At 34.9% G+C, this 27,815-nt stretch overlaps 1 protein-coding gene across 2 annotated transcripts; it reads right to left on the bottom strand.

Annotated features, from left to right (window-relative positions):
- Nucleotides 1–13,404: 13,404 nt before the first annotated feature.
- On the bottom strand, nucleotides 13,405–27,027 carry fbxo15 (F-box protein 15). 2 transcript variants are annotated; one of them, XM_056450852.1, is made up of 10 exons: nucleotides 26,724–27,027; nucleotides 26,561–26,644; nucleotides 26,296–26,400; nucleotides 25,197–25,430; nucleotides 19,566–19,766; nucleotides 19,357–19,480; nucleotides 16,480–16,559; nucleotides 15,761–15,906; nucleotides 13,958–14,082; nucleotides 13,405–13,873 (listed from the first exon to the last, which is right to left on the bottom strand). In XM_056450852.1, exons 1-10 carry the CDS (start codon nucleotides 26,798–26,800, stop codon nucleotides 13,604–13,606), a joined length of 1,446 nt encoding a protein of 481 aa, XP_056306827.1. In that variant the 5' UTR covers nucleotides 26,801–27,027; the 3' UTR covers nucleotides 13,405–13,603. The 2 variants fall into 2 exon arrangements, with proteins under 2 accessions (XP_056306827.1, XP_056306828.1); XM_056450853.1 differs by having other exon boundaries at nucleotides 13,406–13,873; nucleotides 26,561–26,641.
- Nucleotides 27,028–27,815: the final 788 nt, after the last annotated feature.

Below are 27,815 nucleotides of genomic sequence, written 5' to 3'. Positions count from 1 at the left end.
AAACCCTTGTTATTAGCGACATATGTGGCTGTTAAGTGAACTGCAGCCAGCGTTTTAACGATTGTGCTTACGCTAGTGCACATTTAAAGATACACTATGTACAGGCCCGGATTAAGAATTCAGAGGCCCCTGGGCACAATGTCCTGTAGGCCCCCTACCTAGCCGCATCTCTATAGTTGATTTAGAAAATAAGTTAATATAATATTTTTTAAATAAAATGTATCTATAATGTATTGCCCGTATTGTTTTTTAAATAAATGAAATACAGTACATATATTTCTAGTCTACAAAGATTTAATTTATTTTTAAGGCATTTAAAGCACACTTTTAAATAAAAAACACTAATACAACTAGTAAAAATTAGTGGATTTTAATGTACTAAACTTCACTGAAGCAGTACTAAAACAGCAAGAAGGTCACTGGTTCGAGTCCAATTAGTATTTCTGTGTGGAGTTTGAATGTTCGCCGCGTGTTCGTGCGAGTTTCCTCAGAGTGCTTCAGTTTCCCCCACAATCCAAAGACATGTGCTATAGGTGAATTGAATAAACTAAACTGGCCTTTATGAGTGTGTGTGAATGAGAGTGTGTGGGTTTCCCAGTAATGGGTTGCGGCTGAAAGGGCATCCACTGCATAAAACAAATGCCAGAATATTTGGTGGTTTATTCCACTATGGCAACCTCTGAAATAGAGACTAAGCCAAACTGAATGAATGAATGTATGATTTAATATGTGGACCGGAAGAACAATGCAGCGTCATGCTTGTCTTTTATCAGCAATTGTTTCACTTCAACTGATTTCTGCTTCATACTACCATGATAATAATTCTTGAATACTTTAGCTCATTCATAAACATGATTTCTGCAGTAGTCCTATAGGATGTTATGAAGATGACAACTCCCAAGATTCCACACTCAGTCACAGCATCATCAGACTGTGCATTTGTTTGTTGTGAATACTTGCCCTCTGGCACTGTAAAATACATACTGCCTTTAACATACAAAATACTGATTATGATTCAATGCTGATGTATTCACAGAATTGTTAATATTTGAATTAAAAATAATGGAAATGCCTATGCAGGAAGACAATAAGCTGACCATATGCTGCTAGAAGTGACTTTTAGAATTTGCAAAGATGTACTGAATGTACCTCTCAAAAACAAGCTAAAAAGAAAACAAAAACAACAGCATTGTAAAAAAGCATAGTACAAATAGCATCTGATCACAGCTAGCGATACACGGATCATATTTTTACATGCAGATTTTAGACTAACAAACTGGAAGATTTGATAACAATTTCGGATTTAAAAATAAAACAATGTTTGACCAGCATCAGTCCATCAGCGTCTGTCTGTGTAGTATGTTTTGTGTGTTCCACACGTCATGTTTTTTCAGGTTAATGTTGGAGCGAGCTTGCCCAATTCAACATTGGTGCTAGCCATTAGGGAAAAAAGAGCGCTCTGATTAGTTGTTCAGAAGCGATTCAAAGCACAAAAACAAAAAGTGATGAAATCAAGCAAACATTTCAGGACCAGAGGTAACAACAAGTGCTGGCTGTAATTTAGTAGCTTTACTAAAATATTTGCAAATTCAAGCAAATCGCACACAAGCAAATCACTATGTGATGAGTGATAAGTACTGTGAAAATGATACCAAACGCTGCGTTGTTTATGATTTATACGTGTTCCATCACAAGTTCTGGTTTCCCTTTGTGGAATAAGAAAACAGATACTGTCCCCCTGCAAGTGCACAAAGGCTACATTTACACTGCATGGTTTAAGTGATTCAATTCTGATTTTTTCCCCATGTGGCACAGATAGGATATGGCCCATGTGCTTGTAAGCAGGAAAAAAAATCACATGGATTCCGATTTACTCAAATCAGATTCAGGCCTTGTTCATATGTGGAAATTTATCTGATAAGAATCAGATCTGTGCCCTCGTGTATGCAGTGTAAGCAGGTAGATTGGATTTTCATCTGTCAATGCGAGTCGGGCGTCATTAAAAAACCATATCAAATTATGCCAACTCTGATGCTTTCATTTTACAACAGACTTCAGCACAGTCCCAAACCTTAAATCTCATACTTGAGGACAAAAAATATTTATTATTGTCATGTAGCACGAGTATTTAATGAAGTTTATTTATAAACAAATTTCGAGAGGATCACGTACTTATGATTGCTTGCTGCCGGACCCGCATTATTTAATTTATAATTCACCAATCAGACGATTCCTAAGCTACTAGAAATACCCTAAGTTCCATATAACAGCCATCCTCGTTTTGAAGAATCCCCCCTTTCACCCCTACTCCTCCTTTCCTAGATGGGTGGCACGGTGGCCCATTGGTTTGCACTGTTGCCCCACAGCAAGAATGCACTGGTTCTAGTCCTTGCCAAGCCAGCCAATATTTCTGTGCAGAGTTTACACGTTCTCCCCGTGCTCACGCGGGTTTCACCCGGGTTCACCGGTTTCCACCCACCGTCCAAAAACATGCAACTTAAGGTAGTTATATCTTAAGAGAAATCACTATCTGTTCATTAGCTACTACAGCAGGGGAGTTCTCGAGATCTACCTGAGCTCAATCTCCCCTCTCGCCTTGCAAATGGGAGGGAGCCCCGGGCTTGAGGATCTTATGAGCTCAGGGCTCTCTCCCGGGACAGCATGCCAAACAAGCTTTATAATCAATCATCAGCTAAGTATGAACTCTTGAAAGCATGATTAACGAGAGAGAAAGTGCAATTTCCTCCACGTAACCAATATAAACTAGTATAAAACTATTGCATACATCATGCGCATAAATCACGCCATGGACATTACATTGAGATGCCTACTGGTTTAAAAAGGTCTAGATTAAAAGAAGATGGCCAAATGAAAACTTTTCTGTCATAAACTATAGTAAAACAACTTGTCAAAAAGAATTTTAATTTTAAAAAATTAAACCCTGCAAACATGTTAAATACAGTAATGGAGAAAAGAGCACTCTTTAATTATCAGCTGTCAAGTATGAGCCCGCTCTGTTTTCCTGGTAATTGCATCTATTCCGTGTGCTGTGTAAATGCAGACAATCGGATACGAGTCACTTTTAAAAAATGATGTAAGCTGGTCATCAAAAAAATCGGATACAGTCACAAAATTGGAATTGACCATCGAGATCTGCAGTGTAAATGCAGCCAAAGACACAAACTCTCACGCAGATGGGCTGCACTTAAAAAAAATATTTAGGCCTAACAATAAGATTTATGTATTCTGATAAATTTTCCATCCATTTGAATTATACTTTTAACATAACTGAACTAATAAGCTTTATGCGACTGGTTTTTGTAAGTTAAACATAAATGAAACAAATAAGAACAAGATTTATGTAATAATATCAATAAATTCAATGTGTTCTTCTTATTAATTTAATAAACTGTGTGGAGTATAGAGCTGCATTGATTTGCCCCAAATATGAAGTAAATCAATCTCATAGAATTTAACTAATTAATTTTCTACTAGATATATTTATACTATATTCATATTTTTTTAACTGATTAAATAAATAGTATTTGATTTTAAAAGATTTAGATAGATTACAAGAGTCTGATGACATTTAAAAAAACTGACAAATTAAATTAAATCAAAAGGATACAAACAGTTAATGATAAACTTCATTGTGATTTTTCTTTTCCTTTGGCTGTGTGGAGGAAAGTTGTCACTATTTTTACATTCACCCCCCCCCCCCCCCCCCCCCCCCCCCCCCCACCCCCCCCCCCCCCCCCCCCCCCAAAAAAAAAAAAAAAAAAAAAAAAACCTCACTCCCATTTGAGTCTCTGTACTAATGCAATGACTTCCATCTCTACTCACACTGCTCCGAGAAACATACAAACCTGTTTGACATGGGAGGAGATTACTAAATCAAAATCAGAAACAAGGCTCGCACCACTATTAAGTCCGGTTCTAATCACTTTTGGAAATGTGCACACTAGCAAGGATGCTAAAGACCACACATCAAGCAGGCCAAGAGAGTGAGGCTTACCTGCACAACTCTTACTATTTGGCAACTCAGCCCTCTAAACCTCATTCCATTCATGGCTCACAGCACTAATGCAATGCCCTCCAGCTCTGCTTGCACTGCTCTGACATGGATTTGAACCAGTATCTTCAAGATGGGTACTTAAAAGTTAGCTTCAGTTGTTAGTGCACCTCTCAAGGCCAGGGGAGTGAGGTTTACCCACACATACAGTATCTTACATGCGGGCCCCTGTTATGCTCAGTCCCTAATCCTCACTCCTATCGTGGTCAGGGGACTAATGTTAACTCTCTGGTTCTACTCATAAGAAAAAGGACTAAAACATGCAACCTCTATCATGGCAGGGAACTGACACAATCTACATTGTAAAAAGCACTATAGAAATAAAGAGAAAATGTCATGCCATTGGTTGTACTCACATGGGAAACATACACACAACACTAACAATCATATCATCATGGAAAAGAAAGCTCCCTTAAAAGGCTTGCCAGACAAACCAGATACAAACCGACAATTGCACTGGCTCCAACATGAGAGGTAGGCACTAGAAATAAAGCTCACCTCCATTCAGGTTATAACACCAATATAATAACCTCCAGCTCACACTGCTCAAAACAATTCCAACATGGGACGTGGGTGCTAAAAATCACAGCCGCTAACATCATGTCAAAGACAATGCCAGTACACTAGCTGGCCTCAATTACAAAAGAAATTAAATTAGCCAATCATAAATATTACAAGAGTCGTTAAAAAATGAATAATGTCAGAAGAAATCATCCATATATCCATGCACATTCTGACCCATATTTAAACCAATCTGGAACCAAGTACAGCAGAGTAATGTTTTATGTCAAGTGAACTAGTGGTTCAATTGAGTCTTTAGCCGTGTCGACGTATTATTATATTATTGCAAAAACACCTCAGCATTATAGCCCCAGCCTTGTGCTGTTCCCATCACTTTTCTGACGAGTGCTTCAGCAATCTACATGCTTACAATGGTGCATTTGTCGGCCGTTTGTTAAAAGAATAAGGAAAGGATCAGAAAAGACTATTGATGTATGGGACTTTGTCAGAGCTTGACAGGAACTTTACTTTACACAGTTCATGTATCAGTTCCTTCCACCATTTTACAAGTGTAAGCGAGACTAAAATGGCTGGCTCCTTGTTTTCTCTAGCTTGCAAATTATGTATTTAATTGTGTTTTGTTACTTATAACCGCTTGTAGTGTATCTGGTCAACTCCTTATATTCTCATATCGCATCTAAAAGCACGTTGAAAACGTGCCACGTGCCGCTTTGTTTACGGATTTAAATGCGTTTGTGAGCTTACGGTCCATTGCCGTTTGTTGTTGCTATGGCTACCGTCAGCTGTTGCTACACATGTGCGGTGGTCAAGTTTCAAAGTAGTTCAGCTTTTGCCACTGTGTTGATTAATACTAAATGTGTGTCACTGTTTTTACTTATGGTTAAGAATAGAGCAATATGCTTGTGTTTAACTGCATTGCTTTAAGGCAGTCCTGCATTGGGCTTACACACACACTCTGCAGTGACTACTTCAAAATTGTTGAGAAGCCATGGTGGACGATTCTCTCTGTCTTACGCTGAACCCAGTGGACCAATTACAACAGACTGTGTCATAGGACCAATCAGCACATATTAGCATCGCGCTAAGGAGGAGTTTGGGAACAAATGATTCGCTGAACAAATCATATGGGAGTCGTTTGGGATAATTAGGTTAAAATAAATGCATATTATAAGACAATGAAAGTGTTTTTTACCTTGCATGTATATCAGCCTGTTGTTGGGGACCCCCAAAACCCAAATATAACCCTTTTTAATGCATAATACGGGCTCTTTAAACAAATGTGATGTTCATATTAAACAGGCTTCTGCAAATATTAGGCTCTAAAGCCCAATGTGCCTTTTCAAATAAATGAATACTTTTACTCAGAGAGGAATGCATTAAATTGATTAAAAGTGACAGTAAAATGTTCTGAATTGCCACAAAAGATTCAAAGACTTAATCATGGTCTTCAAAAGAATATTAAGAACTTGTCAACATTGGCAACACTGAACTGAATCAGCATATTAAAATGACTTCTGAAGGACTACATGACACTTGAGGCTAAAATTCAGCTTTGTGTCAAAATAATAAATCAACAACTATTCATAATAATCCCTTTGAAAATATTACTTTTACAGGTGTTTTGTTTGTTTTTGATAGATTAAATGTAAAAGCACAAGGCACTTTTTTTTAAAGTTAAACAAATGTAATCTTAAATCTTAAAGAACAATCTAACACCTAGAGCTCAATATAACTGCCCCATTAACGCATCTTTTTAAAAATTTTTATAATGAGCCCGATTGTATAATCTGCCATCCTGCACAAAATATACATCTGGATTTATACCAGTCATATTCAGCATATTACAATGTATTCAGCAAAAATCAAACCAATCCGTATTGTCTTGAGAGCAGAATAGAATAAAACATGAGATTATATATGCATGTCAAGGTTCAAACTCTGGTCAGAGCTGCAGCCAGAAATGCACTGCCATAAACAAACTATTGAGTAATTTTAGAAACATTCAAATATTGAAAGTAATAATGTTCTAAAAAACATTCAGCTTCATGTGATTTAATGATTGTTTTGCTACATAAAGCCCTAATATATCACTAAGAAACATATGTATTAATTTTGTTTTGCCTGCACAGTGTTTTAGAGACTGTCAAAGCAATGGTTTGCATTTTATGAATCTCCAAAGACTGCAGAATCAGCTAAAAATATATATTCTTTAAGTTATACAATGAAGATAGACATTTTATCAGTTCCTCAACCTGAGAATCACACTCACATCCATGGCTATTACAGTTCTATATTTGAGCTACAGGAAGTCTTTACCTCCAGTTATTGCTTGCCTACCCTCCAGACCTTATGAATTTTCCGAGCTTCTATCCACTTGTTAAGTCATGACGTATGAAATACTGTTTCGGGGTCCAAATCAAATTAGGTCAACTAGGCAGGTTAGGGTAATTAGGCAAGTTATTGTATAACAACGGTTTGTTCTGTAGACTATCAAAAATATATAGAGCAAAAATTTTGACCTAAAATTATTATTATTATTTTTTTTAACTGCTTTTATTCTAGCTGAAATAAAACAAATAAGACTTTCTACAGAAGAAAAAATATTAACAGACATACTGTGAATTATTATTTATTTATTTATTTATTTTTGCTCTGTTAAACATAATTTGAGAAAATTTAAAAAAGAAAAAAAAAAAATTCTAAGGGGGGGCTAATAATTTTGACTTCAACTATATATATAGTTGGCGATTGTGATTATTGAAAGTATTACATCACTATGTAAATATTTATTATTACCATTTGTTGGGCCTCCCCGTACAGTTTGAGTTAGCACTTGAACCCAGAAGCTGCTTCACGTGATGTCACGCTTATCAAGCGGAAATAGTATTCTGAGAGATGTATGAAACCAGTTGCCATTGACTTCCAATTTTTTACTACTTTCCTAATTCTCTTTCCTTAGCTCTCTATTTCTACTTTTACAATTTTGACTGTAATTTAGTAATAACGTGCACCTTTTTGTAAAGCTATTTTGCAACAATAATTATTCTGAAAAGTGCTATAGAGAAAAGCTTGTACCAAGGAAGACCAAGACCATGGATGTCAAGGGCTACCAATTTCCAACATTTTCAAAATGTCTTCTTTTTTGTTCAGCAGGAAAAAAAATAACCAGAATGGTTTGAAACCAACTTGGGGTGGATAAATTGGTAATACTTTTTGGGATTTGGATTAACTATCATGTTAACCTTGTAAAAAAAGTCACCTGCATCTAGGACAACCCTTAGGGTGGGCAGAATAACATCTAACTTTAATTTTGGGGTGAACTATCACTTAAATTTATCTTTGGTGGACAAAAAATGTCATATTGCTTCTCCTGGCAGTATGCGACTAATCCGGATATGTTCTTTTTTCCTTTTAATGTGTTATAGTTACTAACTGTGCAGTATAGTGATGTGGCTGGGTTTAAATGGCAGTGCAAAGCAGTGTCACGGTGAAGGCTGTGGCCTCGTTAGCATGTGACCCCGCTTTGGGATGACAGAGAATTAATTGTAGCAACAAGGTCCCGCCAGATCCAAATTAAATGTTAAACAGGGGGGCGAAAACGCCGCCAAGTTGCTGCAAAATGCCACTGGGAGTTTTCAGCTGCATGTTAATAAAATGATGTGATTAAAATCACACTGTGTGGGCTAAAAAGGCTGAACTAATTCATTCAAGCAAAGCTATTTATTTATTTAGGTTTTTTTGGACCATTCGGTTTTCTGTCAGCCACTGTGGTGAAAGACTCTAAAAGGCTGATTTCATTCAGGTCTCAGCTGGTCAGACAGGAGAGATGGCAGTAGATGCTGAAAATGGCAGTGCTTTTTTTTTATTCCAAGGATTACATAAAGTTCATGCAGTACAGTAAATGATTTTGTGTAAATCATTTATAAATGGTTATAAATGGCTTCAGGACAACCAGATTTAGATTTACCTGATTAAAATAATAGTATTTTAAGTACAACTTAATTGTATAACCAAGTCTTTAAGTGTCTTTTGAAGTCTGTTAAAATTAACAACTTCGGTTCTCAGCGGACCAATATGTAAAAATTTGACTTGTTAATCAATATGGTTAGGGTTCAGTGTCTGTGGAAAGAGAACAGAAATGCATTTCACTAGTCTGCCATCTACTGGAAAGATGCAAAGTTGTTGGCCTTTGGTTGAAGTGAGACTTGAAATTCATTTTATTTAAATGTTAATTGTGTGCACATTTTATAAATGAATAGTAATTATTATTTATATCATTAATACTTTTATTATTTTATTATTATTATTAACATTTTATTAAACAGTTCCATAAACTAACTTTTCAAAATGTATGCAAATGTCCTGTTATGATCTAAATAAAATAAGGTCATTTAAATAATAAAGGTTACATTTTAACCTGATTTTGTGTAATGTAGTGCAATGTGGCTGATCAAGTATGCATCACTGTATGTATAATATTGTACATAACAGTTGGTTGACTGTCTTTGTATGTAGAAACTTTTAATACCACTCACTAAAAACAATCTGTAAAAAAGGACTGTCTTAAAGATTTTTTTACTATTATTTTTCCAGTATTTTGAATTTTGCATCACATTGCATTGTTTTATGGCTAATGGGACTGCCTGTAAAGTTGAAATAATAAAATAAATTTTTAAAAAAGCACTTTTCCAGTTTTCTTCCTTTTAGTGCAAATGTATAATAGTTAACTCTAACTACAACAGAAAATAATCACACAACACAACTTTTCCCAGTAAACCTGCCCACAATTAGGAACCACTACATTCATTTAACCGATATTACCCATTCTGTTTTCTCAATCTCAGCCCGTTTCTACAAAACATCATCCACTTGTCATTACTACACCTCATCTATGGTTAACCAGATTGGTGTTTTACTACTTCCAAAGACTATATTACCGGATGCATAAAGTGATTTTACTACACTAAAGTACGCCTCAGGGTGGTCTTAAAATAGCTGCGCCTCACAGTTGTTCATCTACCGCAACACAATAAACCACTGAAATATTGGGGCAACATAAGGGGTATTAACCTTCAGGCAAACCTTTAAAAACAGCCTCAGTCATGACAAAAAGCCAATTCATTTGAGCCAACAGAGGGAATGGATTTGGATCAGAGTCACGACAGAATGTGTTGAAAAAAGCAGTTTTCAAGGTTAGCTTGACCTCTGAGAGGGGGGAAAAAGGAGAGTGCTAGGCAATCTTATTACACCACTATCCAGTTTTTTTATGTCAGTCTCTTCTGCCAACCGTATAACATCGGCATCGCTGATTACTGACCTAAGCGAAACCTTATTTCACTTCTGGAGTTGTGTCAAAATGCCTGCAATAAAGAGCAATGTCATGATTATACGCCTCTCCCGAATGCAATTGTCTCATGCTAGAAATGCTGAAGCTGTGTAATAAAAACATCGTGCTGTATATAATCATTTCCAGATAGTTTTGGTGCCAAATGAACATCGCTAAGCTGTATAAGTCACAGCATGTTTTCATTCTATGATGTCAAAATATTGTTCACGGAGTCACATGCTAAAAAAAATCCATTACATGCGCTTAATGCCCTTGGTGTTATCATCTTAAAGTCAAGCACTTCACCCGAAATTTTATGGACTATTTAATTTGCATAAACCAATGCCTTGGAGATTTAAAGTGTAACTTAATGCTGTGACAAAAGAACTTAATCTACTTTCAGGGCAAATAAATGTCTATTGTCTATGAATAATAAAGCAAAATCAAGAATTCTGTCATGTTTAGTGGCAAGAAACCAGAAGAGTAATGCACCAACCGCCATAACTATCCATTATGCAAATCATTTCATTTAGAAATAAGTGTAATGGGGAGAAAATGTGCTGTTGCTGGAGAAATATCTAAATGAAATTGATTTGGTGCCTTTGGTGTTGACATGATCGCGAATTTAAAATGAAAAACTATCAATAAACACTGATCGACATCACTATAATTAATGACAGTTATAATATATCAATTTTTAAAAATCATACGAATTTACTTCTGACTAAACGACAAGGACAGTTATGTCAAACAGGGGATCAGGTATGGCTCAATGGAAATAGGTGCTTCAGCCAACATTTTTAACTGCAAAAACACTTCTACATCCATTTGACTCCAGTTTATAGGTAAAATGAATGTCACTTGTTATGCTGGGACAGCTTTTGTTCTTTACCAAGGATATTTAAAGGGCCATATAAATGGTCATTTTTGTGCAGTTATTTGCACAACACTAAATAAATACAACAAAACATCTATTCTGTATATCAAAACGTATCATAAGTAAGGTATTTCAGATTCTCAGAAGTCATCATCTTCTAGTGGATTTGTTATCTGTAATGTGCAATGAAACCTAACTGGAGCAACATATTTAAAATTTGTGCCAAAAATGTAGGCTGAGGCATGTATTTTCAATGAGTCTGGGTTGATTAATTCGAATTCAAAATACTAATGAGTGTGAAGGTCTGCATAATATTTTGAAAAATCTAAATTGCGTAATGTAAATGATTTTTCAAACATTGTAAATTCATTTTACAAAAACCTAGGGTATTAATTTTTTATTTCAATTTAAATATTTCAATTGTAAAACAGTTGTCAAATGTAAAATACTTATTATTATATAGTTACGCCCCACACACCATGATAAACCACCTTACTAAAAATACACAGTTGATCTTTGAGAACATAAAAGACTGCCTTCTTAAATCTGACTGCACATCTCAGTGAAAAACACAAATAAAATACAACAATAATAATAATAATAATAATAATAATAATAATAATAATAATAATAATAATAATATTTCTATCAGGCATCCATTGTTGGTTTTGGTATCAACACCAAATTTGGTACCAATTTGCAAATCAAAAAACGGGCTCCTTGTTATTTTTTCAATGGGTTTTGACAAGCAGATTAGAGGCCTTTCAGCTTGAAACTGCTGTTAAACTCAAAGTGCTTTTCATGAAAAACACTTGGAAACAATCTTGGCTAGATTACTATAATTATATGCTGTTTAAAAACAAGGCGTTCCATTTGGTGTCCACATTAAATTTACAGAACAAAAGTGATTTTATATGAAATTATGCTGAATGCAAGTAAAATAACTCCTTTTTTTGGATCTGTTTAATCAAGTAGGGAGGGAGTCCACAGCCTATCAGTCTTAAATGTCCATCTATGCCCTCCTTGTTTATTCCTATTATATATTCATTTACTTATTTATTTTTACTGAAGGTTCTACAGCTGTAGAAATACAGATCACGTCAGGTCAACTTTAAAGGGTTCCACAGTTCAAGGAATTTCTGAAATATCAGGGAATTTTAAAAGGTATATTACAGACACTGAAAGTCAGAGATTTGTTGTCTAAGTCATGAAATATCAGAGATTTTTGTTTGCCATTGCAAATTATACATTCAGTTTATGAAAACTGTACATATATATATATATATATATATATATATATATATATATATATATATATATATATATATATATATATATATATATCCTTGCTCTGTTAATTATCATTTGCGAAATATCAAAAAAAGAAAAAAAAATTCAAAGGGTGGTTAATAATTCTGTATATTTATGTATATATTTTCATATATATATACAGATCATGTCAAATTCAAGTGAAATATTGCTGATTTACCTATTTAAAATTTGCATGAAATATTTTTCTTGGGCGGTTTGCTGCTGAGTGTGACTCTCCCTGATTCTGGGATGAGAATCAGCACCTCCAAGTCCGAGGCAATGGTGCTCCACCGGAAAAAGGTGGTTTGCCATCTCCAGGTTGGAGGAAAGTCCTTACCCCAGGTGGAGGAGTTCAAGTATCTTGTGGTTTTGTTCACAAGTGAGGGAAGGATAGAACGTGAGATTGACAGGCGGATTGGTGCAGCGGCACCAGTAATGCGGTCGATATACCGGTCCGTTGTGGTAAAGAAGGAGAATAGCTGAAAGGCAAAGCTCTCGATTTACCGGTCAATCTATGTTCCTACTCTCACCTATGGTCATGAGCTTTGGGTCATGACCGAAAGGACAAGATCACGGATACAAGCGGCTGAAATGAGTTTCCTTTGTAGGGTGGCAGGGCGCACCCTTACAGACAGGGTGAGGAGCTCTGTCACCGGGAGGAGCTCGGTGTAGAGCCGCTGCACCGCCACATCGAGAGAAGTCAGCTGAGGTGGCTCGGGCATCTGTTTCGGATGCTTACAGGACGCCTAGCTAGGGAGGTGTTCCAGGCATGTCCCACCAGGAGGAGGCCTTGGGGAAGACTCAGGACATGCTGGAGAGAATATGTCTCTCGACTGTCCTGGGAATGCCTCGGGATCCCCCCGGAGGAGCTGGAGGAAGTGGCAGGGGAGAGGGAATTCTAGAGTTCTCTCCTAAGACTGCTGCCCCCGCGACCCGGGCCTGGATAAGTGGATGAAAATGAAGATGATGATGATAAATTTGGGTGTACTTACTTTTTGGACATAATATTGATAGTATTTTTTCTTCTGGAGAAAGTCTAATTTGTTTTATTTTGGCTAGAATAAAAGGAGTTTTAAATTTTTTAAAAACAATTTTAAGGTCAAAATTATTAGCCCCTTTAAGCTATATTTGATATTTGTTTTCGATACAATAACTTGGCTAATTCTGATTTCAACAATATATATATATATATATATATATATATATATATATATATATATATATATATATATATATATATATATATATATATATATATATATATATATATATATATAATAGCCTACATTAGTTGTTAGTTATCATAGTTAATAACTTTGCAAAAAAAATTGACTTTTGGCTAAGAGTGGGAAACCCTGACTTTATTATTTGTTAAATACAACTTGTAAGTAAACGGGACATGGCAATCCCTCGTTTCTGTGACAGACTGACCTGTGATTAAAACATAATGCTATGTGAAAATGTGGATTTAAGTGTCTAATACATTAAAAAGTCTTCAGTAATCTCTCCCAAAGTGCTTATTCACTTTGGCAACAGAGATGTAAATCACTAGATTAACTAGAAAATACTGTTCCTTATACTCCATCTGCTTCAGCCTCATCTCCACCCTCCCCTCTGAGTCTTGGTAGAAGATGGAGAAACTTGCACCATCAAAATCATATGATACTGTGTCCTGATTGACTTTTGTAATGACAACAGGAGCGCTGACACACCAAAAAGGCTGCTTGGCTTCGTCCCATACAGTGAGGCTGAACATGCAGCAGTCCTGGAGATGACAAATAATTGATCCAATATAAATAAAATTATTTACCTAAATGGTGAAATAAAGTATCATAGAGTTGTGATGTACCTTGATAGCTCCATGTAAAGCCTCAGTTTTCCAAGGCAAGCTGACATCACTAAGCAGATGAGCATTTGGGCATCTGTTATTCTTACCGATCAGCTTCAGTGGAAGGAAACCACCAGAAATCTGGTCTGGACAGAAAACAAGTATGTGTTATGAAATATGGTACTTTGTGGCTGTCTACCAAAAATATTAGATAGATGAATGAGTACGCCTCATTTCAAAAATTTATGTTTTATCCATTTCTCAGTGAATATAGGTAATATATGTTGGTGCGTCTGAACAAAACAGATGTATTAAACAAATATATTTATTTCAAAATATTTTAGTCACCAAACACCTTTGGAAATAGAAAGATAATACATTTAAGTTCAAGTGAAATATTGCGGATTTACACTAAATTTGTCATATTTCTTGTGTCTCTTGATTTGTCCCATTTAAAAATAGCATTTAATATTTTTCTCTAAAATATAAATTTGGGTGTACTACTTTTTGGCCCATTATCATAAGTTATTTTGTTAGATTATCTCCAGATTTGGCTCGGTACTGACTAAACTAGTGTATATGCACAAATATAATATTTTATAGCATCTTAAAGAAAATAATAATTTAAAAGAGAGATCTGTGAGGGGGAGGGCAGCACGTGGCGCAGTGGGTAGCATAATCACCTCACAGCAAGAAGGTCGCTGATTCGAGCCCCAGCTGGGTCAGTTGGCATTTCTGTGTGGAATTTGCATGTTCTCCGCGTCTTGGTTAGGGTTTCCACAAAAATAATTGTTGTTTGCTTGTTTGGAACAAGAAAGCAAGTGATTTTACTTGCCCAACTAGACAAGCAGCCTGATTTAAATGGTGATTAACTACTGCCGGTTCCTAAATTGTCCATTTGAATTTGAATTTGAATGCATCCAACAGCACATTATCTAAAAACAAATTTTTACTTGGTTTATATTGGTTGTGTTTTATTGGCCATTTAAATTGTTATTATTACTATTTTTGCTTATATATATATAATTTTAAAATAGTAAATATGGTAATACTGCAAATATTTAAAATATGAATGCATTTTAAAATGATTGCGTTCTATTTTAAAAATATTTAGAAAAATAATAATAATGTTCACTTATTTGTTCATACATTCCTGTGACGACAGGAATACTGGTTGTTACATACTGTAATTTTTAATTATTTGATTATATTATATATGCATTCTTTTAACATTTAGTCACCCTTCACTTGTCACAGACTTGTTTTCGGTTTTTTATTCTCTGAATACAAAAATAGCTATTTTGATAGAATGTTGGAACCCAGTAACCATTGACATCCATACTATTTTTTTTACTACGGATGTCAATATAAATAAAAAATAAATAAAACCACTTGAGGGTGAGAAAATAAGGAATAATTAATATTATTAATTAATTATTTATTCTAATAAATGTATCAATGTGTGTGTGTGGGAGTGGAGTTCAATATGTTTTCATATACCCTTTACAACGATCGAATGATGAGACCACATTCAGATCACTAATGAAACAAAAGTGCTTTCATACATTTTATAAAATGTAAATAATACTATTTTACAAGACATTCAGATGTCAATACATGATACTACACTTCAAGGGTAAAAACAGCAGAATTTTTCCTACTTGAAGACACTAATGATGGATTTTTGAGAATCTAGTGCCATCTACTGTTGCGTATCTAGCACCATCAGCTGTTGAGGTATCTCAGCAAAAAAATAAATAAGATGTAGCTTTGGCCTATGGTTTAAGCATGTGCTTATATAAGATTTCCTATGAATCTATTTACCTCTCCTGCAGAAGAGCTGAGAAAAGCGGTCAGACACGAGGACTCTGGCTGTGTTGTGTAGTTCAATGTAAGCAGTGTACCCATGAAGACCAAACTCCGGATCCACGTCATCAAACAAAGCCCTGACTCTGGCTTCTCTATGTGAACTGTAAAGCAAAGAAAGAGACTGTTGACTACAAATCGGTCAATTTACTTTTTTTTACAGTAAGAAGCATAGTAAAGTTTGGCAGCAAAACAGACAGCATAACAGCTGATGAGTCAGAGCTGGGCACAGTTTTCAACTGTACCAGAAGATGGAGTTATTAGACCATAAAATTACACTGACAGCACTGCTTATCAGACATTTAGGCTCAGAGTTACATATAAAAATAAATACAGAGAGAAAGGACAGATAAAGTGAACCACAGTTGTTCAGCTAAATAAAATACAAGAAAATAAACTGTAAACTGTTTAAGCTTTTGGTATAAGCTTTTGACATTAATATGGGAAGAAAGCTGTTCAAAATATATTATTTTGTGTTCAAACAAAGAAATAACTCTGACACAATAGGAACAAGTCAAGGGTGAGTAAATGATTGCTGAATTTTATTTTTGTGGTTATTAAACCTTTTTTAATGTAGCTAAAGAAAATGGTCTTTTGTAAAAGCAAAAAAAAATAAATTTCTTGGACAAAAGTTTTTGAAAATAATATAAAAATGACAAGAGAAAATAAAAGAATACCTAATGTATGGGTGAAGACTTCTTTGCACAAGTAAATGATTGTGCAAGTTCACAATAACAAAAGCGATTTGCAATTGGTCCTGTACAGAAACACACAGAACTGTTATTATAGTTGATCAAAACTCAAAATCAAAATTAATTTCAAAAATCAAATCACACAACAAAACTATATCATGAAAATCTAAATGCAAAAATCAACTTTGTTTAAAAAAAGGTTAAAATTTAATTATAAATAAGCTTGATCATTTGAAATGCTTTGTATATTACAACCTGTATAGCATGTATACACTAATGATTATTCAGTGCATCTGGAAAGTATTCCAGATAGCGCTTCACTTTTTCCAGATTTTTTTATGTTACAGTCTTATTCCAAAATAGATTAAATTCTTTAAAAGAGTTTTTAAAAATTGTTGCAAATTTATAAAAAATAAAAAATAAAATGAAAAATCACATGTGCATAAGTATTGACAGCCTTTGCTCAATACTTTGTTGATGCAACTTTGGCAGCAATTACAGCCTCAAGTCTTTTTGAATATGATGTCACAAGCTTGGCACACCTGCCTTTAGGATTTTTTTCCCATTCTACTTTGCAGTACCTCTCAAGCTCTATCAGGTTGTATGGTAAGTGACGGTGTACAGCCATTTTCAGATCTCTCCAGAGATGTTCATGAGATTTAGTTCAGGGCTCTGGCTGGGCCACTCAAGGACATTCACTGAGTTGTTGTGAAGCCATTCCATTGATGATTTGGTGTTCCCACAGCATGATGCTGCCACCACCATGCTTCACTGTATAAATGGTATTAGCCTGGTATTGAGTGGTGCCTGGTTTTCTCCAAACGTAACGCCTGGCATTCACTCCAAAGAGTTCAATTTTAGTCTCATTAGACCAGAGAATTTTGTTTCTTATGGTCTGAATGTCCTTCAGATGCCTTTTGGCAAATTCCAGGCAAGGAGTGGCTTCTGTCTGGCCACTCTACCATACAGGCCTGATTGGTGGATTACTGCACAGATGGTTGTCCATCTGTAAGGTTCTCCTCTCTCCACAGAAAAATGCTGGAGCTCAGACAGAGTGACCATCGGGTTATTGATTACCTCGCTGACTAAGGCCCTTCTCCCCTGATCACTCAGCTTAGATGGCCGGCCAGCTCTAGGAAGAGTCCTAGTAGTTCCAAACATCTTCCACTTACGGATGATGGAGGCCACTGTTCTCATTGGAACTTTCAGAGCAGCTGAAAATTTTCTGTAACCTTCCCCAGCCGTGCCTTGAGACAATCCAGTCTTGGAGGTCTACAGACAATGTTTTTGTCTTCATGCTTGGTTTGTGTTTTGACATGCACTGTCAACCCTGGGACGTTAAATAGATTAGATTAGATTGAACTTTATTGTCATTACACATGTACAAGTACAAGGCAACGAAATGCAGTTTAGGTCTAACCAGCAGTGCAATAGAAGCAAGTGCAGGATACAGGTATAAGTTATAAAGTGCAGTTATAGAAAAATTATGGTGATATTTACATATGGATGTACTATGAACATTATATACAGGTTGTATTAGCTATGAACAGATTTACAATAAATGAATATATGTACAGGATGCTATTAATAATCAGAAGTGTGCAGATAGATAAACATAATTACAAATGTTTATGTACAGTGGGTGTGTACATAATTACAAATGTCCATGTGCAGTGGGCATGTACAGTTCAAATAAATGAATCAGTGCAATGTAGTGCAATGAATATGTGCAAATTTAAATGTGCAAATGTTAAACAGTGCAGTGATTGTGAGGAGTATAAATTAGAAGAGAGTGGGGGGTGTATTGAGGGAGCAAAAGAGTCAGTGAGGGGCAGAGTTCAAAAGAGAGACAGCTCTGGGGAAAAAGTTGTTCCTCAGTCTGCTGGTTTTTGTCCGGGGGAGCCTGAAGCGCCTGCCGAAAGGCAGGAGAGAAAACAGTCTGTGAGCAGGGTGAGAGGTGTCCCTAAGAATACTGCGTGCTTGGCGCAGACAGCGTTTCTACTGCATGTCCTCAATGGCTGGAAGTGTAGTCCCTGTGATGCATTGGGCAGTTTTCACCACCCGCTGCAGTGCCTTACGCTCCGCAACAGAGAAGCTTCCATACCAGACTGGGACGCAGTTGGTGAGGATGCTTTCTACTGTGCAGCGGTAGAAGTTCACCAAGACAGCTGATGAAAGCTGGTTCTTCTTAAATTGCCTCAAGAAAAATAGGCGTTGGTGAGCCTTCTTGATCAGGCTGGAGGTGTTGGTGGTCCAGGAAAGGTCCTTTGAGATGTGGGTCCCCAGGAACTTGAAGGATGAGACAGGCTCAATGCCTTTCAGGTATAGACAGGTATATGCCTTTCAAATCATGTCCAATCAACTGAATTTACCACAGGTGAACTCCAATTAAGCTGCTGAAACATCTCAAGAATGGTCAGTGGAAACAGAATGTACTTGAGCTCAATTTAGAGCTTCACGGCAAAGGCTGTGAATACTTATGTACATGTGATTTTTCAGGTTCTTTATTTTTTTATAAATTTGCAACAATTTCAGCAACCTTCTTGCTGTGAGGCAACAGTGCTAACCACTGAGCCATCGTGCTGTCCTATCCTGGATTAATCTAGAAAAGAGGGGAGGAGTACAGATGGATGGGAGGATTCTTCAAGACAAAGATAACTAAGGTAAGAAAATCTGGCTATTTATTATGTGTTTGGATTTGTTTGATTGGTAAATCATGTGATAACTAATGTGGGACAAGCCGTGGTCAATCATAACCACGTGAAATTAGTTATAAATAAACTTCACATAAAATATATCCCAAAAAGCAAAATCAATGAAATATCACAAAATGCTTTGTATCGTTTTTTTTTTTTTAAATACCTTCCAGAGTCCAAAAGTTATGCCTTGTCCCACATACACCATCTTGATAACCTTGTCCGAAACAAACAGTTCACTGCATTCACCTTGAACCTTTACCGTGGCCATAACAGATTTCCATCCCGGCCTGAAAGACATAAAACTGAGTCAACAACATCAAGCCGACTCATGAAGGCAGAAGTAAAGGTTTAAAGCAGGCAACTACCACACACCTGTAGGCAGCGGGACAATCGAGGGGCACCAGCGCTACACCGTGAAGCTCAACAGAGGTGATCTGGTTGAAGGGAGGCCAGTTGACAGCGCCCCAAAACACAAATCCAGCCGTGCTGCTGAAGGAGGCATGAGACTGCTCAAAGGTGCTGTGCCGTCCTCTCCCATCAGTCACTGTGATCTGCCATGAAACGCACAGACTCCTGCCAGACAAACATGACACAAAGTCCAACTGACACCTCAATGTTCAGATCAGTTAAGGCCAGAGCCTTTTTGAGGAGAAAGACCAAGTGGGGAGTGCGATGATAAAACATTAGTGTACAAAAATGTGTAAGATAAGAGTTTAGGCTACTGGAAGTAATGTTTGAATTGTATAGCAATATTTTGCTATGATACCTGTATGTTGGAGATTCTTTTAACATGAATGAATGAATGAATGAATGAATGAATCAATCAATCAATCAATCAATCAATCAATCAATCAATCAATCAATCAATCAATAAACAATTCAAAATCATGTAAATCAAATCAAAAGATTATATTTAATGATATGGCATTTTGGCTTGTTTATTATTAATTATATTTGATAAGCTTGTAAAGAAACAATTGAATATACTTTAAATAGGCCTGTCATCAATATATCGACTTATCGTGCAATACATAGAGATGAGCTCAATAATTTTTGCTATTGCAATATATATTTACAAAATCACAAATAACAGTAAAACCATTTTACAATGACATTTATGTTCTACCTCACCGGTGTCAGAGTTTATAATTGGACATTTTCCTAACAGGACATTAAATAGTACATTTAATAGGACATTTACCTTTTTAACATCAAATTATAGAATCTAAATAACCTTAAAAATGCTAAGTATTTTAAGGTGTTTGTGGCTATTTGCATCATTATGCTGTTATATAATCATTACATAATCAGTAGCATATAATGATCTTAAAATGACAATAATAATCGCTTATTAAGGCTGGGCGTTTAATCGAAAAGTAATCTAAATTGACATTCAGAACCAATAATCGAAATTAAAATAAATTTAATTAAAATTAACCAGGTCAATTTTTTTCAATTACTTTCCCTACTGTTTGTCGAGTCACATGACCCCACCATGTTAGGGCTAATTTATACTTAATATATTGTGATTTATACTTATTATTCTGATATTATGTAAAAAAATATACAGGTTACAAAAAAAAGTAACTACACATCACAACGACATGTAACGCAAGCTTTGTGATTGGTCGGCTTGGCAGTGGTGACGAGGATGGGCAGCGCGGAGCCATGTATTTGACAACGTGTGATTAAATTGTTCAGTGTTGATGTTCATTAAATAACCATAGATAGTAGATAGTGTGTGTGTCCTTCAAATATTTTAAAATAAATGCACTCTTCATTCAAACATCTCTCACTTGTAATATGTGAGCCCATTTACTGTACAAAACTTGTCAGTGAACTATGAAGGCAAAAACATAATTTTTTAAAAACAAAATAATCGTTCATTAATCGTAATCGAGTTAAAATGTTCAATTAATCGAGATTTTCATTTTATGCCAAATCGCTGAGCCCTATCACATACACAACGATTTCTGTGACAATATATGGCACAACAAAATTTCTTACCATGACAGTCCTAACTTTAAAGTTTTTTCTAAAGGAAGTTTTTTTAAAAATAACCCTGAAAAATAATAAATGCATGAACATTGCAACAATGAAATGCTGAATTATCCAGACAGAAAAAAAATATTGTTCTTAGACACTTTATTCTGAATAAAGTTTATTTATTTGTTTTGTTGTTGTTAAAGTTTTATTCTTAGAATATGTTGCTTGAAATACAGTTAAATAAAGAGGTTGCTCACTCTAAAATAAAAAAGTCATCATTATTTACTCCCCCTTAAGTGATTCCAAACCTTTTATAAGTTTCATTTGCTTTTTAACACAAGATAAGATATTTTGAAGAATGCTGGTTCCTGACACGCATCAAATTCCATAGTAGGGAAAAAAAAACAAATATAAAGAAAGTCAATGGTTACAGGTTTCCAGCTTTCTTCAAAATATTAATATGTTCAATAAAAAAAAGTCAAACAGGTTTGAAAAAACGCTGAGTAAATGATGACAAATTCCATTTTCGAGTGACCTATCTCTTTAATATGCAAGAGAATTAATAGATAAAAACATCCATACACAGATAAACCAGTGGGACTAATGGAAAGCAGTAAGTGAGTGTGTTTAACTTATTTTTAGGATGTTCAGTTTAACTAGACATCAAACCAAATGCATTAAAAAAACGTTGAAGAATCAAGAGTAAATTGCCCAAGTATTTTTTAAAAGATATTTTTTCTCTGTTTCATACCTAAGTAGTATTAAAATACAGAACGAACTGTAATTTATTAATTCATAATTAACTTGCTGTGCAGGTAATGTTATTAACTTAACTGCACTGATTAGGAGCAGAGAAGTGCATGTTCTACCAAGATTCAAGCTATAAATGTTATATTCAAATGAATTCACAAAGAAGCAGGGCATTAGGATGGGGAAATACCTAATATGATGCATCTTGTGTGGGCAGGGGCACCATATGATATCAATTAAAGCTGTAAGCCGAGCTACAAGCAGACTCCCATAGAGATTAATAGCTGTTGTTTGTGTCTGAAAGTCAGTGGAGATGATTATTACCGAAGTAAATCTCATCCTCCGGTGTCTTTGTAACTGGGGAACCTATGGGGATTTGTCTGGGCAAGAGGTAGGGGCCAAGCAATTTATTTCTACAATTCACCCAGCCTTCTGAGGGGACCACAATTATTTTCATTCCCCCTGTATGCCACACGCTCTTTGAGTCGAAAAATTGAGTGGCCCGGCAGCTCTAATCAGAGGTTAAGACAACAGCACGCCGTGGCCTGCAGATCATCAAGCATGTTTCCGTATCCCATCGCCCAGAAGCACAGAGCAAATCTAAGACGCTGACTCTCACACTCACCTTTAATAAGCCTAGACACTGCAGGAGGGAAAAACACACCCTGGCATATATTTGACAGGGAATATGCCATCTTCAACAGATCAGATGGGTCACAACAAAGACATTATTTTGACTACAAAGTCTTCTTGTGTATTACTGAATGTATGAGTGTAGAGAAGTAGAGATAAAAAAATACATGGTAGTTTGTCCATGTTTATATAAACACACATATAGATTATAGATTCAGTGATGGACAAAGAACTAAAAAAGCACTCTTAAATAAAAGTACCATTACTTGACAGCGAATGTGGTGCAAGTAGAATAAATGATTCGTTCTAAATACTACTCAAAGTATGAGTAAAAAGTAGCCCTTCTAAAAATACTCAAGATAAAAAGTATTACTCCAGACTATTACAGTACACTGTGGAAATTATTCCTTCTTATATCCTGCAAATTAATCATTGGCAATATCTTTTCAAAGTTTTTTCTACATGTAACTTAAATTATTTGCCATTCATTGACCATAAATATAAAATGTGAAATAAACGTGAGAACAAATTACATTAATATATACAAATAGGCTGACAGAAAGCAGGTTGATGTGTTTACACATGGAGCTGAAATGTAATTGTGATGGCATTCACTGGTTTCAATTTATATTTAAAGTGTCCTTATTATTTACAACAATGTTTTTGTATTTTTTTCCCTTGGAATAATGCACTTGCTAACATTTGATCCATTGCATTATTTAAGGTGTTTAAGCAAACTTTGCTGTCATATTTTACTTTGGACTGTACTTGTTTTTCCTGAGGATGTTGCTGTTTTTGTGGTGATTTGATTCACTGATCTGTACATTTTTGTACTATGTACATACTACTTCCCTTTTTGTTAATGTTTATGTTTTGTTGTGTGTTGTTGTTTTATGGAAGTTATGTAATTTGTGTTTTGTTTTCTTGTGTATTATATGTGACTGGGATAAATTGTGGGACCCCCTTGAAAACGAGAAGGTATATCTTAAGGGGTTAATCATAATGAATCAATAAATGGAAATACAGTTGAAGTCAGAATCATTAGCCTCCCTGAATTATTAGCTCCCGTCTATTTTTTTCCCAATTTCTGTTTAATGGAGAGATTTTTTTCAACACATTTCTAAACATAATAGTTTAATAACTCATTTCTAATAACTGATTTATTTTATCTTAGCCATGATGACAGTACATAATATTTGACTAGATATTTTTCAAGACACTTCTATACAGCTTAAAGTGACATTTAAAGGCTTAACTAGCTTAATTGGGTTAACTAAGCAAGTTAGGGTAATTAGGCAAGTTGTTGTATAACCGTGGTTTGTTCTGTAGACTATTGAAAAAATATAGCTTAAAGGGGCAAATAATTTTGACCTTAAAATGGCTCTTAAAAAATTAAAAACTGCTTTTATTCTTGCTGAAACAAAACAAATAAGACTCTCCCGAGGAAAAAATATTATCAGACCTACTGTTTAAAAAAAATGTCCTTGCTCTGTTAAACATCATTTAGGAAATATAAAAAAAAAAAAATGAATTCAAAGGGGGGGCTAATAATTCTGACTTTAACTGCATACTAATACTTATTCAGTTTCAACCCTGACTACCAAGCAACGCGTGTCCTTACTCAGATATAAAGATATTTTCTTTCAAATCTGACTATTTGTAATTTATTACTTTACACCCCTGCTATATTGTTCTAACGATCCACGATAATGCAATATAGAGGTTTCGAGTGATTATCTCATTGCAACGATTGCATTGTAATGTTTTTAACATTTAAAGCACGGCTCTGTGATCTTTTGATCTGAGCAGATTATGATATAACAGTTTACAGTGTCTCAGAAGTTCAGTTCAAGGTGAACAACAAATGCTTTGAGTTTGAGTTGCTATTAAAGTGTATTTAAAAATAAAATAAGAACCAAAGTTTGTAATGACTGAGCATGGTTTGTCCAAGAGCAATATAAAATAATTATAATTAAAAAAAAAATTTCAGCCTGAAAAATGCTGAAAAAAAATTACTTAGATTTTCGTTACAATGAACCCGTTAACATTGTAGAGGTTGACGGCAACAATGATTTTGAGACATGTTAATGTCATTATTAATGTTTATTTGTGCAATGTGCTTGTCTTGCTATAGCACTGCCATAGTCAGTGATGAAAATAGACTATCTGAAAATAGCCAAAACATTATCTGTGGGGTCACATTAACTAAAAAAAATTAATGGAAACACACACTTTTAGCTCCTTCGCATCCCATAACTAATGTGACTCAAAACATCAACTTATTTTTTTCTATAAATTTTGATATTGCAATTCCAGAGAATCTCTCCGCACTGGTTTTACAACCTTATAATTACTTCATAAAAAATGGGATTTACAACAGTGAAAAAAATTATTTAGGTGAATCCTGTACAAGCAAAAAAAGAAATGAAGTCTGTGATAGCTCTTTCGAGTCTACAAATTGAACCTATGATCAAAGGTTCAGGAAAAAGGCCTTGAGTTTCATCATGCTTTCTTAAAATCACCATAATATAATAGGAATTTTAAGAGACAATGATTTTAAGATTGATATCACTTAAAATGAATATTTGTAAATAATAATCAAATAAACTAAATCAAAAAAGCCAAATCTCAAACCTTAGAACTTCCTCTGTATGACACGGCAGTCCGGTATAAGGGTCAATGCGCTGAAGTTTTTTTCTCCACTTGTTTGTATTCAATCCTGTGATTTCTTTAAAGAAAGCATTTCTCCAGTATCCCTTTGGCTTCTCCTGTACAACTTTAACACCAAGACCATGTGTCGCCTGGTCTTCTTGGCAGCCTTTTTTCTTTTTGGTGAGTTCACGGATGTAAAACTGATACCACAGAGCACTGCAGGGATATTAGGACAAGTTAAATGTGGTTTTGAAAGATTTATGAACTTTGAAATACACAGAAAGCATGAAGATGCAGCTTTTACATCAACATTTAAATGTCTGACACTAACAATTTGTTTTTTATTTGTATGTTATGATGTGTTCTATTCTATATATATATATATATATATATATATATATATATATATATATATATATATATATATATATATATATATTGTATCTCATGTGATAGATCAACTAGTTTTATCACTTACATGTTATTGCTATTTTATTGATTTTCTGTTGTCTAGAGTCTTCATGCATTGCCAAATATTGTCAATTATTATTATTATTTTTTTTTTTAACAATTCACTAACTAAGACTCTCTAATCTATTTTCTAAAACTTCCTCTGGTACTCTTAACATTATCGTTTTTAATCTTTTTTGCATAATGTATTTTTAATAATAAAAAAACTAGTTTATCTGTTCTATTTTCTGTTTTACATTATATAAATTTACTTTGATCTTCATATACTTGACAAAATATACCTCTTATATTTTCCCCGAAAAAGCAACTTAATCGCATCGTCTATCTATAAAACTATGTACAAATTGTACATTGAAGAACATGAAATTATTTACATGCTTTAAAAAATGACATATTTAATAGACTTATCATAGCGTTTATATACTGCTACTCTCTAGTGATTTGAAGTGCTTCTTTTATCCTCACTTGTAAGTCACTTTGGATATGAGTCTGCTAATTGAGTAATTGTAGCCTAAATTTTTCTATTGCTTTGATTTCTGCTATGGTTCTCATTTGTTAGTCTCTTTAAAAAAAGTTATTTACCAAATGATTAAATGTAATGTAAACTCACTTGCTGTTGGAAAGATCATGGAAGAGCTTGTTGACAAAACTAATGCAAAAAAGAGACCCAGCATCCAAGTATAACAGAATCCTGAGAATGATCTCTGGTGGCATCCTATTTGAAGTCAAATAAAATAAAACATTAGACAGACAGACAGACAGACAGACAGTCAGTCAGTAAGACAGACAGACAGACAGACAGACAGACAGACAGATAGATTAAATGTATATAAAATAAATAAACAAAAGTAATATGATTCAAGCTGTACATTCACCTTTCCAGTGAGTTTCCATTAAGCTTTCCTGTACATTTAGATGTCTTTTTGTAGACTGGAGTGTGTTGTAAAGCCGTATGTCTGCTGAAAAAAATATCAAACCATCATTCATCTTCGCTAGCTCTGTTGTAACGTTACAGAAGCATATGTGCGAACACACAACCTGGACATGGATTTTGACTTAATAATTGAGGGCTTCCCAGCATCTTCCCTGCGGGTCTTCACGGATAGCGAAGACATAATTTGTATCTCTAGTGAAACGTGTTTAAGTGCCTCTTAATTTGTTATCTGTTCGGTCTGGCTCTCGCTGTCAAGGTAACCAGTAAAGCGCGTGTCCGAGGTGCCAGGCACTTAAGTCGCGCGACACATCTCACCGCATCTACTCTGTTTTAATGAGTGCAGTCTGTTACATTAAGCAGCGCAATGACCAGTCCAGCATATAGCTATATAATAACATGTCATTCCAATGAAAACACAACAAATGCGCTGTTGCTATAACTTTCTTCTACAGACAGGTGTTGCGAGTAACTATTTAGAGAAATACTGCCCCCAGTAGACCTGGAGCATAAATGTAGTTTTACAAACAAGAGAAATCATTACAGTACCTTATATTCAGTCTTTTTTGATGTCTTTATTAAAGGATCAACTGATTTGCTGGAAAAAGTGTGGCTGTTACCACAGAAATATCATGTTAGAAATAAAATTGAAGAAATATCCTATAAACTTCTCCACAGATTTTATCCAGCAAAACATTATTTACAAAAATTTTAAAGTGGGATTGATGTAAATTGTATTTTTTGTAATGAATATGAGGAGACTGCTTTACACTTATCTTGGCATTGTGCATCAACTTATGGGGTGGGGTGCAAAAATGTATTAATAACAAATTGCAATGTTCTAAACCTCTGTCATTGTTGTGGGAAAATGTACTTTTTGGCTTTACTGTGTAGCCTAATCAAGAGGAAAAGATTTTTATTTAATTAATTTAATTATTTTGCTAACCACATTTTACATTCATAAATAGTATTGATTCATTTAAGGTATTGAAGACTGAATTGTGCTTTTATATTAGTAGTATCAGAGACTCTCTAAATAAGAAAGCCCTACGCACTTTAAAACTTTGTGAACTCTATGTATTTATTTGATTATTACATATGTACATTTTGTATGTTTGTATTTGATTTCTGCTTACCCCCTGGCATGTATATTTTTTGTACTGTTAAAAGGTTATAAAAATAAATAAATAAATAAATAA

The sequence above is a fragment of the Danio aesculapii genome, chromosome 24 (assembly GCF_903798145.1).
Source record: "Danio aesculapii chromosome 24, fDanAes4.1, whole genome shotgun sequence".
Taxonomy (NCBI): Eukaryota; Metazoa; Chordata; class Actinopteri; order Cypriniformes; family Danionidae; genus Danio; species Danio aesculapii.
This window is presented reverse-complemented; position numbering and strand designations above follow the sequence as displayed.